Source organism: Leptodactylus fuscus, chromosome 6 (genome assembly GCF_031893055.1).
Source record: "Leptodactylus fuscus isolate aLepFus1 chromosome 6, aLepFus1.hap2, whole genome shotgun sequence".
NCBI lineage: Eukaryota > Metazoa > Chordata > Amphibia > Anura > Leptodactylidae > Leptodactylus > Leptodactylus fuscus.
The window spans coordinates 83,771,486-83,789,378 of NC_134270.1; the positions used below are offsets into that span (position 1 = coordinate 83,771,486).

The 17,893-nt window shown below is 39.5% G+C and overlaps 1 protein-coding gene across 1 annotated transcript in view; it reads left to right on the forward strand.

Annotated features, from left to right (window-relative positions):
* The window catches only part of ODAD1 (outer dynein arm docking complex subunit 1), a 114,463-nt gene that overhangs the window by 60,145 nt on the left and 36,425 nt on the right, over nt 1-17,893 (forward strand). The window contains exons 12-14 of the mRNA XM_075276794.1: nt 3,566-3,729; nt 6,869-6,972; nt 10,579-10,672. Coding sequence (XP_075132895.1) covers nt 3,566-3,729; nt 6,869-6,972; nt 10,579-10,672 — 362 coding nt within the window. The remainder of the gene's footprint in view (nt 1-3,565; nt 3,730-6,868; nt 6,973-10,578; nt 10,673-17,893) is intronic.

Sequence of the window (17,893 nt, forward strand, 5' to 3'; positions counted from 1 at the left end):
TTTTTTATTATATTGTTTTAAAGCTTCTTTCTTTTTTTTCACTATTTTTTTGGGAGATTCTATACATTACTATTGCGGCTGGTCATAGATCCCCCCCCTCAAGAAAAAAGCCCCCCCTCGAGTATAAGCCGAGGGTGGCTTTTTCAGCACAAAAACTGTGCTTAAAAATTCGGCTTACACTCGAGTATATACGGATCTGAATTCTGGGGCACTACTTGAGCTCCCATGCACCAGTACGGGTGTATGTTTCAAGTATAACTCACACCCGTAATCTATCAGGCTGAGGCGTACAGCTCTGGCTCATCTTCATCCCCACCCTGCTTCACCCACTTTTCTCATAAGTCGCAAGCAGGTTGGAAAATGGTCAAAGAAAACTGGCAAGACTTTAATAAAGTCCCCTCAATATGTGCAATTACTGATTGACAATGGAATGATAGCCATAGCTATAGGATAGCTAAACTAAGGCCGGGGCCACACGTGGGGTAAATGCCATGGTTTGGCCATGGCAGAAACACCACGGCAAAACATGCACCGTTTTACAGTCGATGCAAAGTCTAGCAAATCCCATCCACACATGCAGAAAAATAAGCGCAATGGAAATTGCTTTGATTTCCAAAATAGTTGTTTTCCTGTAGGTGTTATTGAAGCAGAAAGTCCGGAGAGGAAAACTCTGTGGACTTTGTGTGATAGGTGGGGGAAAAAATCACGATATGTTTCCACTGCTTTTTCACTGCAGCCCACAACATGGGGTCTTTGCCTAAAACTTCATTACTTGAATTACACCTTCATTTCTTCATTAGAATATCTGTAAAGCTCTGTTCACACTGTGCTCATAGGCTCATAGCCTCTATCAACAGCTCCAACTTATTCATGCCAAAAAACAGCACAGCATATACTATCGATATGACAGAGCCCTTTGTAAGTCAGTGGGCTACCTGCCATATGACTGATACATCACTGCATTGTGGCTTCAGTTTAAATGAAAACCACAATGCAGATGTGAACAGACCCAAAGATGTTTTCTCTCATCTCCACTAGATGGGGCCATTGTGCATAATTAAAGAGGGCCTGTCACCAAGTACAGAATACTAAATGTCATACATCATGCAATGCTTCCTGCGCTCCTGATCAGTTCACCTATTAAAAGATATGGCCCCTTGAAGATGACATGTAAAATAACTCTTATGCCCCAAGTGGATGGGAACGCTTTATTTTCTAGAAGAAAAACAAAAGTTTCCCTGCCACTTGGGGAATAAGAGCTAATTTACATATAATCTTCCAGGGGCCATAACTTTTGAACGGTTGAACACATTTTAAAAAGAAAAATTCAGCATAGAGAACATTAAATGATGTCTGATAATATTACAGCCCTCTACCCCTGGACTAGTTAGGTGTGGAGAATTTGGGGTGGAGCGTGCACAAATCCGACAGGAGATAATTTCAAGGTTTCTTCAACAGCTTTTATTACATAACAGGCACTTAGTGTTTCGGGTTTCTGCCCTTTATCAAGTGAAATAAAGACTAAAAAATATATAATAAAAAATATAAAAAATAGTAAATAAAATAACATAAAATTGTGGTACACAATATGTACACATCAACTCATCAATGCTCAACCTGAAAACTAAGAACCTAAGTATATATTAGAACGGTACCACAATTATATTGTTCAGCATTGATGAGTTGATGTGTACATATTGTGTACCACAATTTTATGTTATTTTATTTACTATTTTTTTTACATTTTTTATTATATTATTATTATTTATATAGCATCATTTATGCCATGGTGCTTTACATTTGGGGGTTTACATACAGTACACTAAATATACAGGTAGATATAATACTAATAGTGACCGACTGGCACAGTGGGGTAGAGGGCCCTGCCCACGAGGGCTTACAATCTATGAATATATATTTTGTAGTCTTTATTGCACTTGATAAAGGGCAGAAACCTGAAACGCATAGTGCATGTTACGTGTGGATAGGATTCACTAGAATAAAACATAAAACGTTGCATATTTTCGGCGGCGTTTCCAACAAGGCCAAACCGTGACGTTTACGCCACATGGGGCCACAACCTTAATGTCTGTTATTTTAAAGTCTGTTTTGGGGTTTTTTGTTATTCTGCTTTTGGACACAAACAGCTGGTATAACAGGCGACTGTCCATCCGTCATATGTCTGTTGGCGGTAGACATAAATGTTAAGAAAACAACAGGCACTTCACATCCTTTATAAGTCCATTATTTTGAACAGAGTCACTAAAATAACAGTGACTGATTTGATGAAAACGTATGGAACCAATGACAGGACAAATCCCACTGAATTCAGTTTTACCGTATCTATTAGTGTCCGTTGTTACATTTTCTGATGGATGCTAATAACAGACACTAACAACGGTACTGTGAAAAAATAAATTCCTTTGTCACTTATAGCAAAAATAGTTGTTTGACATAGATTTCATTATATTTCCTCAATGCATTCACCAGATGTCTGTTGTTAGGAACTGCAGCACTGTTTCAAATACACAGCAAACAAAACTCAGTCATCCATATTGTCAAGTTAAACAACAGGATCATTGGTGTGTAAACAGCTATAGGACACACTGTATTCACTGAAAGTGACAATTCTGGTGATCCATTTACAGTCCAATCGGTATGGGATTTCTAACAGCTTGTAAAGAAGACACATGGCTGATAAGCTTGGCTCTAAACATAATACATTTTTACCTCTACAAATTACCTTTCTACACCATACATTAATTTTCCCAAACTAATTTACTCCTGGAGTGATCTTGAAAGGGTCTGGATGCGGTGTTGATGAAAAAAGTTGTATAAAGCTTTATTGGAACAGGGCTATAGCAAAGTGCACAAAGAGATCACGAGAACCCTCCAACATAAATAACTGTGGAAGAGCCTTTTGTGATAGAAAAAGCATTCACATGGCCAAACCTAGGATATAAAATGTAGCACTACATCTCACATTCAGTGGTCAAAATCCTATTGTTATTAGAAGGTTAATACCATAACACCCATAGACATGTACCTCTTTTATGTACCACCTTATGTCTTAAGTTTTATTGTGTAGTTTTTAACAAAAAAAAAATCCAGTGCATTAAGCATGACATTACAGAACTACTGTTCTCCAATATTGTTGCTTCTGTAGAAGAATATCTCCAATATATGATGTCACATTGAACAACACATGACCCTATAGCAGCTCTACAGTATGAAGATGCAGATGTCTATGTGCCTTTGTATAGTGGAGACGATTTCTGTCTTGTCTACTATTTATTTAGATGAAGAATGAGTGTTTATAGTATGGAAAGACTTTGTAACAAAAAATATGCTTATTGTGTATGATTATTCCTTTCTCGGTTTACTTTCAGATATTCCTAACCTCTACAAATAAATATTTATTTTTATATAATAATCTACTATACTGACATCATTCTGTTCTCCATGTTGTATTTATTCATGCCACTCTGATACCTGCCTGCACTTACATGAAAATAACTAAGTTGGACTTCTACTTTCTCTTAAAACATTGGCACTTATTCCATAGGAATTAATTCCTTGTTCAAGAAGATAAATTGTGACTGCTCTGTCCTGGACGAGATGTTGGGCACTTCATCTAGCATTCGTGAAGCAAATATAATGCAGTACCTTGGCCTTATTGAGCAGAAAACTAACGAACTTCTGGCAGCTCAGACCTTCATTGCCTCCAAGGTAGATGGAATAACCTCATCACCACATGTAGGAACAAGGCATGGTTAGAATGGATAATCCCCTATCAAGGACGCAACATGTTTTACAAAATGTACTCAGTTTAATATATTCCCTTGTGAGAACATAGTAGCAGCAGGCTGAGAGTGTGACCATCATACAAGAAGCAATCTCGGTTCATTTCTGGGAAAATACTATGAAGTGGCTTTCTTCCATTCTTTGCCAAGGTTATAATAAAAAGTTGTCGTAGAGTTCTGCCTACTTGGAGTGAACTCTATTAATAAGAGTTTCATTGTTATGCATGATAGGTAGGCATACATTGTTAAAACCTAGTTTATGCAGCATGGACTCTATAGACATTATATATATATATATATATATATATATATATATATATATATATATATATACACACATATATATCATTTATTTGAACCCTTAGAGCCCCCAACCTCTCTTATTACTGCTCCAGCAAGGAGGTAAATTAAAGTAACATCTGATCACTACTACTAATGGAGCATACTCTTTATTAATGAAGGCTGATTTTGGGCATTTTCAGAATCATTGTCTTATCCAAAGTATTATTGGATTGCAGTTAACTGAATGATTTGACGTGCCAAATGTATGATAATATAATCAGTGCTTAAATTGGGAACATTTTATGGGGTACTTTGGATAATATGACTCTCCAACTAACACAGCATCTTATGTGTGGGCAGGAAGTCAATGATGATCTTTTAACCTCTTCCCAACATCCACATAATTTTTTTATTTTTTTTTAAGTAAAAAAAAAATATAATAAAAATATAAAAGTATTCAAATCACCCCCCTTTCCCTAGAACACATATAAAAGTAGAAAAAAAGTTCAAAAGCAGCGGCACCGTTCTGTGGGTGTGAACATACACCAAATCACTGGATCTCAAACTAGATGATCTGGCATTCAGGTGGTGCTCACTGTTAAACAAATAGTCCAATATAGTGCAAAAAAATAGAAAAAAAATTAGGGCACTCACCAGCCAGTAGTAAAATTCACCAAACTTTAATAATCTTCCATAAAAATAGGTACTTGAACAGCATTTACAGATGGGGGTAGGGTAGATGGGATGTAGAAGAAATGAAGCGACGACCGTTTCGTGCTAAATGCACTTCATCAGGCTTCCCGGAAGCTTCGCAGCACTTCTATTAGATGATGCCTCTGGCATCGTCTAATAGATCTCGTGCAGAGACAAGCCTGGAAGCCTTCAATAGGCTTCCGGCTGTCATAGCAACCGATCACCGCCCTCATGTGACGTTCAGGAGGGCGGCGATCGGGGAAACATGGCGGCGCCCGTGCCGCCGGCGCCGTTTACACACTGCGGTCACGTTTGACCGCAGTGTGTAAAGGGTTAACAGCAGCGATCGGCTCGGGCACCGACCGCTGCTGTTAGTGGCAGGTCCTGGCTGTATGATACAGCCGGCATCTGCCGTGTATGGAGCGAGCTCAGCGTGTGAGCTCGCTCCATACATCCCCATGCGACCCATGATGTACAGTTACGTCAAGGGTCGCTAAGGGGTTAAGACTAGAGATGAGCGAACACTAAAATGTTCGAGGTTCGAAATTCGATTCGAACAGCCGCTCACTGTTCGAGTGTTCGAATGGGTTTCAAACCCCATTATAGTCTATGGGGAACATATACTCGTTAAGGGGGAAACCCAAATCCGTGTCTGGAGGGTCACCAAGTCCACTATGACACCCCAGGAAATGATACCAACACCCTGGAATGACACTGGGACAGCAGGGGAAGCATGTCTGGGGGCATAAAAGTCACTTTATTTCATGGAAATCCCTGTCAGTTTGCGATTTTCGCAAGCTAACTTTTCCCCATAGAAATGCATTGGCCAGCGCTGATTGGCCAGAGTACGGAGTCTAAGGTCGGACCTGAATGGAGACTGGTGTGGAGCGATCTTAGACTCCGCCTCCTCCAGCAGAGCCAGCGCTGATTGGTCGAGTTCCGTACTCTGGCCAATCAGCGCTGTCCAATGCATTCCTATGGGAAAAAGTTTATGTCACAAAAATCACAATTACACACCCGATAGAGCCCCAAAAAGTTATTTTTAATAACATTCCTACCTAAATAAAGGTTATCCCTAGCTATCCCTGCCTGTACAGCTATCCCTGTCTCTTAGTCACAAAGTTCACATTCTCATATAACCCGGATTTGAAATCCACTATTCGTCTAAAATGGAGGTCACCTGATTTCGGCAGCCAATGACTTTTTCCGATTTTTTTCGATGCCTCCGGTGTCGTAGTTCCTGTCCCACCTCCCCTGCGCTGTTATTGGTGCAAAAAAAGCGCCAGGAAAGGTGGGAGGGGAATCGAATTTTTTTGGAGTTTGCCACGTGATGTTCGATTCGAATCGAACAGCCTGATATCCGATCGAACATGTGTTCGATAGAACACTGTTCACTCATCTCTAATTAAGACCTCATATGGCTCTGAGAGCGGAGAAATAAAAAAAGTTATGGGGTTTGGAAGGAGGGGAGTCAAAAATGAAAATCAAAGAATGCCATAATAGAAACAAAGTTTAATGATCACCTCTTATCCCCAAAAATGAAAGAAAAATTGATTAAAAAGTTGTATACCTTACATAATGGTATTAATAAAAACTACATCTGCCTGCAAACAAAACCTATTACAGCTGTGATTGCCAGAATAGAGCAAAGCATTTTATTAAAAGGCAGCTTAAAAAACTATATAAATTTGGTATAGCTGTAAGCATACTGACCAACAGAATAAAGTCATGATGTCACTTTTACTGCAAAATGAACATCATAAAAATGAAACCCATTAAAATATGGCATAATTACATTGGGTTTTTTCCAATTTTGCCCTAAAGATATTTTTTTTTATTGTTATGCGGTACATTATATAGAAAATTAAAATAGATAATACAGCTTGATTTGCAGAAAACAAGCCCTTATGCATTTATGTGAAAGAAAAAATTTAATTATTATGGTTCTTGGAATATTGGAGGGAAAAAGGAAAAAAAATATAAAAAATTTGCAATGTCTTCAAAGGACTCAGTCCTTTTTAAACATCACTGTATATATCTTACCTGTCAGACAGCTTGCATACTGAATTTTGCTTTACTTGCTCTTTCAGGACTATGACAAACCATATGATCCACAAGAATCAGCTCGAGTTTTCTTGGGACAGCTGGTTGACCTGCAGCCACCAGTCTTTGAGATACAGCCACCTGGCACAGGGTAAGTTCTCTGCTCAAATTCATACTAAAAGAATTACAATAGTAAGACTCTCTTCCAGGAATACTGTATATCTCTTAGGAAATATTCACTTTTATTTTAGCAGTAAGTTTTACTGTAGATACTTCTAACGGTGATTCTAATGGTGACTCTTTAGTACAGTGCTTCCTAGGAGAAAGAATGTCTGTAGAGCACTCTGGAATATGTTGGTGCACATAAAAGAAAGAAATTAATGCATTATAATTCTCCTCTAAAAGAAAAAAACGTCCTAGTGCCACCTATATGTGACTTCCATGTACCTCAATTTGAAACCATGAAACATGATTTGAAATATCAAACAACCTAGAAACATTATTAAATAGGATTTTTTCTCCAGCTATATCAACTTTGAATCTTTACATCCTTCAATAGATGTAGCTCCTCTGACACAGTTGGATGTTGTTCTCTAGCCACTACCATTCATGCATACAAGATAGTTTCATCTGTTGCTAAAGTACACAAACATACCTGAAGAAAGTGCCTGCAAGCTTTTTACAATACAGTCAATGGGAATGGACATTACTCAACTATGATGCTGTCATCCTGTGACATATGACAACAACAGACTGTAAAACAGTAGTATGAAAATAGCTTGAGAATGTGTGGGGATACACCACGACTATTAAAACTAACAATTTACGCTCAAAATTCTAGCAGGAATAACTGAGGAATGGCCCAACACTGAGTTATGAGAAAAGACACTCAACAATTGTTATATTACAGGGAACACAATTATTTGCTAAAATAAACATGTCAAGAGAGGTGACAGCTCCACTTTTGTAATATATAGAGATGAGCGAACAGTAAAATGTTCAAGATGCGATATTCGTTTCGAGTAGCCCCTTAATATTCGACTACTCGAATTGAATATCGAATCCTATTATACTCTATGGGGGAAAAATGCTCGTTTCAGGGGTAGGCAACGTTCGATCAAATTATACTTACCAAGTCCACGAGTACAAAATAGATATATCTGAAAATGTCCCTAAAAAAACTTTTGGTTTGAATTATACAGTCCTTTTAGGCTAAGGCCCCACATTGCAGAAAAACTGTTTTTTTTGTTGTTGCAGACCTCGCTGCAATTTTTGAGCCAAAGCCAACTGTGAATTGAGCAGAGAGAAGAAGTATAAGTGTTTTGTATTTGCCATTTCTTTTGTAGCTACCGGTACTTCTGAGTTTGGCTCAAAAAAACACACCAAAATCTGCTACAAAAAAGTAGCTTTTCCGCAACGTGGGGGTTTAGCCTTAGACAAACTAGGTAAAATAAGCATTCCCCTAAAACAGCCATGACCTGCTACATCGGTAATGTGATAGCAATTTTACTCACTAAGCAGGAAAAGCACACTCCTCACATAGTAATATTACTCTATTTACATTATATTATCTATACAATAACTGTAATAATAGATGATAGATACTGTGATACATGCTAGATAGACATATCTCGATAGATAGATAGATAGATAGATAGATAGATAGATAGATAGATAGATAGATAGATAACATGCACGTTGGGAGCAGTGAGGAAAAAGTGTGCTAGTGTGTGAAAGACTTATCAAGTAATATGTGAAGGGCTTGCAGTTATGATTTATGAAGCTTATTTCTGTGCACACACTATATAAATATAATTTATTTTTAACGCGTACCTTCGCTGTTTTCTTCTCCACTTATTAAGCCAACTTCAATCTGACTGCTTGTTTACATTATATCTAGAGATGAGTACATTTTTCAAAAATCCGATTCTGTCGATTCAACAAATCCGTAACAATTCGATCCAAATTAATTCACGGCGAATTGCCTTAACCCCTTCCCGATACTTGCCCTAAAAATACAACGCTGCCGGGAAGGACATCCCACAAACCACAGGGGCAGCATGGTGCACATACAGAAACTGTGTCTATATGTACTGGCTGACACTGTTCTCTCACACCCCCCGGTCAAAGCTGAGCTCCGATCATGGGTGTCAACCCCTGAAATGCCACAGTCAAACATGACTATGGCACTTCGGGGGTTTTATTATATATTGGGGTCCTGATCATCCTCCTCGCTGCTCCTATTCAGCAGCTCTGGGTCTGACCAGTGACCGGTTCTGCCCCATTGCTGTCCCTTCACATACCTGGTTGATCCTGCCTTGAATGTCAGCCTATATTTGACTGTCAGCCTATACATCTACATGGGCTTAAAGATTCCTATACACTACAATACACATGTATTACAGCGTATACCTGTTGAAGCAGCGATCAGAATATCGCTGCTTCAATCCCCTATGGGGACAAAAAAAAAAAAAAAAAGTAATGGCCCCTACAAAATATTATATGTTCTAAGACAAGGGGGTCTTAAAAGTACGCTTTAAGCCTCACACACTTGTGGCTTGTAGCCATCTATGAAATGAATGACACTAATTTTGTAAAATACCTTTATCCAGGATCCAGGAACTGATTAAAAGCTACAGGAAGCAACTAGAGGCTGTTATCTTTGCAAAAGGAGGATGTACTAAATATTAATGTCACTTTTCTGTTGAGGTGCCCATATTTTTGCACCGGTCAAATTTTGGTTTAATGCATATTGCGCATTTTCTGTTAGTACAATAAACCTCATTTCAATCCTGAAATATTACTGTGTCCATCAGTTATTAGATATATCAAACTGAAATGGCTGTTGCAAACACCAAAATATTTAGAACTAAAAATGATTAAGATTAATAGGGGTGCCCAAACTTTTTCATAGGACTGTACATTACTCTCTATTCCATGTGTTTCACTCTATTGCTACCTTTACATTTCCTTGTCTCTTGTCTTGTCCTTAGAACTTTTTGTATGACCTTTTTCCTTATTGCCACTTCTGACTTATTGCTGTTTCTTGTTTATTTTTCTCAGTTCTCTTTTATATTGTAAGCATATACAATGTATAATACTATAAAGCTCATTTGAGCACATTTTCCTCTCTCACTGAATATATACAGTTAATAGCAACCACACACTGTGCAATTTTTTGCTCTAATGTAACTATCAGGCTCAGAATCACACCATTCTTTGCAAGCTATCAAGTCCCTATGAAAGTCAGAATAGAATATTTGATATCGCAGAAGAACATTTTTCAACATGTTCACAATCTCCCTGCAAAAAAATATGATCATTGCCTTTTGTTATAGAAAACAATAGAAAGGTGCAAATGAAAAAAGAGATCTGTGAATAGAAGTAGGCCATTGACAATAGCTGTGAGTGAGTCACTGCAACATGTATGGTCAACTTTAGAAAAAACAGATGTTTGAGTTATTATAGAGATTATAGAGACATCAATATAGTGTCTCAGAAGGCATCAGGTCTTTCAGTTTTTTAATTACCTTTTTTCACGAATTGCTCATTGTGAGCCATTCTTTACACAGAATACCCGGATTTCACTGTATATACAGTTCTGATAGTATCTACAAACATGTTTAATAAATGAAATGTATTAGGTATCCACAAAAGCAATACATAGAAAACCCGATTACCATGGAATGAAATGCTAAACGCATCTATATACATAATGACTTAGATTGATGTTTGTATTTGTTATGTTTTTTTAAAGAGATGAGCATGACAGTGACAGTGACTCCCCAACAGCAGATGAAGAGGAGAGACCCCTAACTCAGGCAGAACTGCGGGAAAGAATAATGAGAGGGGTAAGATATCCATGAACCAATGAATGACAGTGTGATATATTTATATTTAGTATCCAGGAGGTCAAGGGGTAAACTAGATCTGCAATACATACTGAAATTCTTTTTTTTTTTTTTTTTTTTTCAAATTTCTTCAGAGTTCATATGTACAGCCACTCATCTGTTTCCTCTATACATGATCAAGTTGTTATCACCGCTCCATGCATGCTTCTCAGAGGCTAGCTAAGGCTTCAGCACAGGGGGAGGGGATGGGGGTGGTGCATAGAGGTGGGGAGAACATGTCCAAGTGGGCCCCCAAATTTGACATGTTCATATACCGATATTACCAGCATATGGTGAGCATATATTGGTATATAGCAGCCCTACACATGGTTCTGCAGTCGATTTAGGTGAATACAGTACAGTAACATTTAGTGACTTACAGGTGACGTCCCTGATTAATTGTTCACATTCCCCATCTCTTTCATCTGGACAGCCATGACCACTTCTTCCACTCTCTGTAAATTTCATGTTCATGCTTCCTAATATAAATGATGCTCCCTAATGGCCCCATATAAATAAGCTCCCCCCATTGTATTCATAATATCCCGTAATAACCCTTATATAAATGATCACCCTTATGTTCATAATGCCCCTTATATAAATGATCCTCCCTATATAGTTATATTCCCCCCCAACCACCTCTTATACTATTAATATACCCATAACTGCGCTAAAAAAAAATAATGAGAAATTCATGTTACTGTGCAAGATCTGCAAGCAGAATATTAGCTATGGTCATGCAGGAACTATGTTTCATATGAAAAGGCATCATCAGCTCATTTAGCCAAATAGAACTGGTAGTGACACTGACAGGGGAAATAAGCAAGACGATACTACTCCTGGATCTGCTGAGGGTTGTAGTTCTCAGAGGGGTCAGTGAGGTTGAAAGATTTGTGGGGCAAATAGGGGAAAAAGTTGTTTTGTGTGTGTGAGGGTAACTAGTACATACCTTCTACACTGTTAGTCTGGGCTTCTCTGCAGAAACCCGCCACCGCGCGCACAGCCTCAGTATATTAGTGACACTTGCAGCATTAAGCTGTAATTTGATTGGTTCCAGCGGCTGCCCATCACCAGGATCCAGGCTACAGGGGGAGGGCCCACAACAAGGTATGGAGAGACTCCTGCCACTGCGCTATTCTGGCAGTCGGCCATCTTTAATTGTTATTCTTATAACGCTGCCTGCAGCCAGATGACCACTAGGCTCCAAATCAGGTCCCTGAGCATCCCAATCGCCTCCTTGACTGCATTTGCATTGGCAAAATGAGTAATAACTTTCAAGCTCGGGGCCCAGCGGGGGATTCACTGGTTACCTGGTGGGCCAGTCCATCCCTGTCCATAAAAGACAAAGAATTTATTAAAATAATGGACAGTAGATTCTATAAAGATGACTCTAACTGCTGAGCTGCACTCTTTACTTTTTCAGTCTAAAAGAACTAGGCTTCCAATCCACCAGTAACAATCCTCCTCCAGGTTCATCTCACTGCAACGATTGTTCAGAAAGAAGCCTGAAAGAGAGCTGGTGTCTTTCTTCTTTTCAAGTATGTGCAGCATTGGTTGTGAAGGGGAGGTATATTTCTCTCAGATTCCTCTACTATGTGAAGTAACAGGCAGAGTCCCTCAATTCTTCTCATTAACTAATTAGTTAATTAATGAATCAATCAATTGCAAAGTACATCAAAATAGATGCATTATTTTATTATTAATGAATATGAAACACAAAAAAATACAATAAAACACGAAAAACATGGAGATGGAGGTCACCACCCCAGCAATAAGTAAAAATATCATAATTCAAAATGTGATGATAAATATACCAAAAGTTCATATAAACAAACCAATGGTCAAAACTGGATATTATAATGATCCAACATAATGTCATTAATTCACAATATCTAAAAATTAATACAATGGATACCAAACATGCAAATATATAGCAAATATATATATATATATATATATATATATATATATATATATATATACACATACATACATATGTATATATATATATATATATATATATATATATATATATATATATATATATTTATATCACACAATACAGGTGTGTGAATCAGCAACCATGATTACATCAAACATAGTACAGTATATAGGAATTCATGACCTGTACATATGTTCTGTTTTTGAGATTATGATGGAAGTCCCAAATAACTGTTTGGTTAGAGTAACCTGTAAACTTGAAAAGGAAGACAACAAATACTCTCTGATATGATGGCTTATTGCAGTCCCAGGTATGGAAGCCTAGGGCACTGCAGTCGCTGTCATTTCCAATAAGGATCTCTTTTGTGTGTCCCGTTTACCTTTTTGTCTCAATTTCTTTGGGGCATCTTATCCTTAGTGTCCTATAGAAATGTAAAGGGATTTGAAAACTTTACAAATGAAACAAATCAGTCCTTCTACAGCTGTGATTAGCCTCGGGCTGTAAGAGATGCCTCAGGGCTGTCCTACTTGCAGTCATGCAACATTTATTACCAGATACCAAGTAGAAGAGTTGTATGGATTCACAACACATTGAAGTGTTCCACGGTATGAGGTGCAGGCTGACCTACTGATAACATTAGGTCTAAAGTCCCTTTACTGCTTATACCAGTGACCTATATAAATTCACTTACACACACCTTATATTGAAAACTCATGAATTTAAAGCAGAGCTGGCAACAGCAATAAAAATATTAATATAATATTGTACCAAATGTACTGTATATGCAGATAGGTATACAATGATGTGCCCAAATTAGTAATTGTTGACACATACTGTAACATCTCCCTAGAAGAATTAAGTCAGGCCTGGTTCACATCTGCGTTCAGCATTCCGTTCGGGGAGCCCGAACGGAATACCGAACACATTGAAAAGAGATGAGCTTATGGAAGCACACAGACCCCTTTGACTATAATGGGGTTTGTGTGTTTTCCGCGCGCTGTCGGCACGAGTCATGCCTAGAGGAAAGTAGTTCATGAAGTACTTTCCTCTCCACATGACTCGTGTGGACACCGCGTGGAAAACACACAGACCCCATTATTGTCTATGGTGTCCGTGTGCTTTCATTGCTCACTGCTTGTCAGTGCGTTCAGTATTCTGTTTGGGGGGTCCCCAAATGGACTCCCTGAACAGAATACTGAACACAGATGTGAACTAGGCCTCAGTGGTGGTTATTTGTCAGAACAGATGTCTCAATGATCTCTCCAGCTGGTAGATATTGGCTAAATTACTTGTGTGTCAATATCATTAGATATTGGAGCTTGACTGCTCCCTACTTTCCTTAAGGTAAAGATAACAGTGGCCCTCTTCAAATTTATCTTGTGTGCTATAGCAAGTATACTGCTGGATGGATCCTCACCATCTACAACTGTGCTGTGTTGTCAGCAACTTTGGCACAAATATTATTGTTGGGCTGCAATTGGGTCGAAAAGCACAATGTCCCTGTAGGCCGCATGTGCTGAATCTGCTGGTGTGCCATTTCATTAACATGTATACTCGCATTCAAAATCATTATGCAGATTATATTTTTCTCTAATTTTCCTAAATGGTCGATGCAAAACCTCCCAATGATAACATTTTTTCCACAAATGAAAGAATTTTAATCCACTTTTACAAATTATGAACAGCGATTTCAAACATTTTATAGGTTGTAAAGAACTGAAAATGGTCATTTGTGGAATTTGTAGCATTAAGAGGTCTCATTTACTGAAATGAAAAGCTATTTCAATCAAAAACATCTTAAAGGGGCTCTATCATTGGGAAAAGTCATTTTTAACAAGTACATACATGCATAGCCTTTAGAAAAGCTATTCCTCACATACCTTTTGTATCTTATCTTAATCGCCTCACTAGTTTTTGAATGAGCCTGTTTTTATTCATATGCTAATTAGCTTCCAGCCAGCACAGGAAGTTCCCAGCAGCACTCCTCTCTACTATTCTCTCCTATCTGTGTGTGCAAACAGGAAGTCACCAGCAGCAGCCTGTGCTGTATACATACATAGGAAACAATAGGCAGAGGGTGCACGATGAGACTTCCGGGGTGCACTGAGAGGCTAATTAGTATATGCATAAAAACAGTCCCATTCAAAAACCACTGAGGCGATTTACATACAAAAGCGTGGAATATCCCTTCTAAAGGCTATGCAAGGATGTGAATATCTAAAAATGACTTTTCCCAATGATAGAGCCCCTTTAACAGGTCAAGATACATAACATAGGCTCCCTTCTTTGATATCAGCTTCAAAATTCCTGGATTTCAGTTTTTGGATTTTTCTACTTGAATTTCTTTGCAGGATAACAGAATATCCTTCCAGAGCTGCTGTTATAACATGAACTGCCTCCAAACTTCATAGATATTTAGCTTGAGGCCACTTCTAAGGTTCTCAATATGGTTGAGGTAAAGGAAGGGAAGCACAGTGGCCGCGCCATGATTTTTCTCTATTTTTATACCATAGCAATCAAGTACTTAGATTAATTCCTTACTGTATGAGATGGTGCATTGTCATGAATGAAGATGCTATGGAAGGCACTGTTCTTCTTTTTGTAACATGGGAGAGAGTAGTCAGTCAGAAATTCTATTTTCTATAAGACGCACTGGACTATAAGACGCACCTAGGTTTTAGAGGAGGAAAATAGGGGAAAAAAATTTTGAAGCAAAAACTGGTAAAATATTTAATATATGGGAGCTGTAGTTTTGCAACAGCTGCAAGGCCACATTGACAGGTGACCCTACAGCTGTACGGGGATGCATAGAGTGTTTTTTTTTTTTGCGGGGCCAGAAGTACTTTTTAGTTATACCATTTTGGGGAATATCTATTTCTTAGATCACCTTGTATTGAAAAAAAAACCGGTGGTTTATGATATATGATTTTCTACATATATATATATATATATATATATATATATATATATATATTCTAGGGACAGGAGGTGATTTAGAACTTTTATTTCATATTTTTATTATATATTTTAAAAGCTTTTTTTTTTTTTTTTTTTTTTTTTACTATTTTATTCCCCCCCCCCCCTTGAACCTGCGGTCACTTGATTGCAAGTCCCATAGACGGCAATACAACTGTATTGCCGTCTATGGGCCATTCTGTATATTAGTATTACGGCTGGTCATAGACCCAGCCGCAATACTAATATATAGCCGTGACAGGCCTGGGAGCCTTCACTAGGCTCCCGGCTCTCACCCGAACAGGTCGGCTCCTGCGATATCGCCGCGCAGGAGCCGGCCTGCAACTTTACAGGTACGGGGCCGGTGGGGACCGGCCCCGGGGGAGAAGGGGCCGCCGATACTGACCCGGCATCCGCTGTACTAGAGAGGCGGATGCCGGCAAGGGATAGACGCCATCACAGGTCCCGGGGCCTGAGACATCGCTACAGGTGCCGGGGCCTGAGACATCGCTACGCTCCTCTGCCCTGCATGAAGCCAGCGGTGGGGGGACAGAGGAGCGGAATAGCATCACTCCTCCCGCTGCTGGCTTCATGCAGGGCAGAGGAGCGCAGCGATGTCTCAGGCCCCGGCACCTGTAGCGATGTATCAGGCCCCGGGACCTGTGATGGCGTCTATCCCTTGCCGGCATCCGCCTCTCTAGTACAGCTGATGCCAGGCGCCACATTCAGACTATAAGACGCACCCTTCTTTTCCCCCCAAATTTGGGGGAAAAAAAGTGCGTCTTAATAGTCCGAAAAATACGCTAATTAACAAAGGTCCTACCAGCTCTCCCCCTTTGATTCCAGCCCAAAACATGACTCCACCTTCTTGCTGACATTGCAACCTTGTTGGGATATGGTTGCTATCCATCAGCCATCCACTACTCCATCCATCTTCTTCAGTAAACTTATCAGTAAACTAGACAGTTTCAAAATGTACGTCTGGACTCACTGCAACCATTTCTGCTTGCGAGCACTGTTTAGGGATAGCTGAATAGTAGGTTTATGCACAACTGCAAACCTCTACAGGATCTTAAACCTTGAGGTTCTCCTGAGGCATTAGCAGCTTTAAATACCTGTTTGCTGGTTTGTAATGGTATTTTAACAGCTGAGAGATCATTTTTCTTTCCCATATTGCTTGAAACCAGGGGCCTGCTTAAGAATATCCAGCAAAAAAAATGATGCAGGAAAAATAGCAGCCAAAATGCAACACAGTTTTTCCTGCAGCGTTTTTCACAGAAAGTCTTTCTGCTTCAATTAGACCTACAGGAAAACTGCCAGCGTTTGGAAATCGCAGCATTTACACTGCCGGTATTTTTCCGCAGTGTGTGGATGGGATTCGCTAGGAACCCTTCCACCTTGCAGGGACTGCAAAACGTGAGGCTGCGGCCTTAAAGTGTTTGTCCTGGCAAAAATGGACATCCAAATTATTATTTAAATAGGCCATGGGCATGAAAAACAACTAAAAAAAACAACAACTCACTAGAGATGAGCGAACAGTGTTCTATCGAACTCATGTTCGATCGGATATTAGGCTGTTCGGCATGTTCGAATCGAATCGAACACCGCGTGGTAAAGTGCGCCATTACTCGATTCCCCTCCCACCTTCCCTGGCGCCTTTTTTGCTCCAATAACAGCGCAGGGTAGGTGGGACAGGAACTACGACACCGGTGACGTTGAGAAAAGTAGGCAAAACCCATTGGCTGCCGAAAACATGTGACCTCTAATTTAAAAGAACAGCGCCGCCCAGCTTCGCGTCATTCTGAGCTTGCAATTCACCGAGGACGGAGGTTTCCGTCCAGTTAGCTAGGGGTTAGATTCTGGGTAGGCAGGGACAGGCTAGGATAGGAAGGAGAAGACAACCAACAGCTCTTATAAGAGCTAAATTCCAGGGAGAAGCTTGTCAGTGTAACGTGGCACTGACGGGCTCAATCGCCGCAACCCAGCTTTCCCAGGATCCTGAATGGAATACACTGTCAGTGTATTCCCGTATACCCGATATATACCCCCGATACCCGTTCCAACGGTGTGCCCCCCCACCTTCACCCCAGAAATACCCTGCAAGTTCCCTAGCAATAGGATTGGGGCTATATACACCCACTATTTTTGCTACTGCCATATAGTGCCATTGTCTCACTGGGAATTCAAAGAATATATTGGGCTTACATATAACTTCAATTCCAGGGAGAAGCTTGTCAGTGTAACGTGGCACTGACGGGCTCAATCGCCGCAACCCAGCTTTCCCA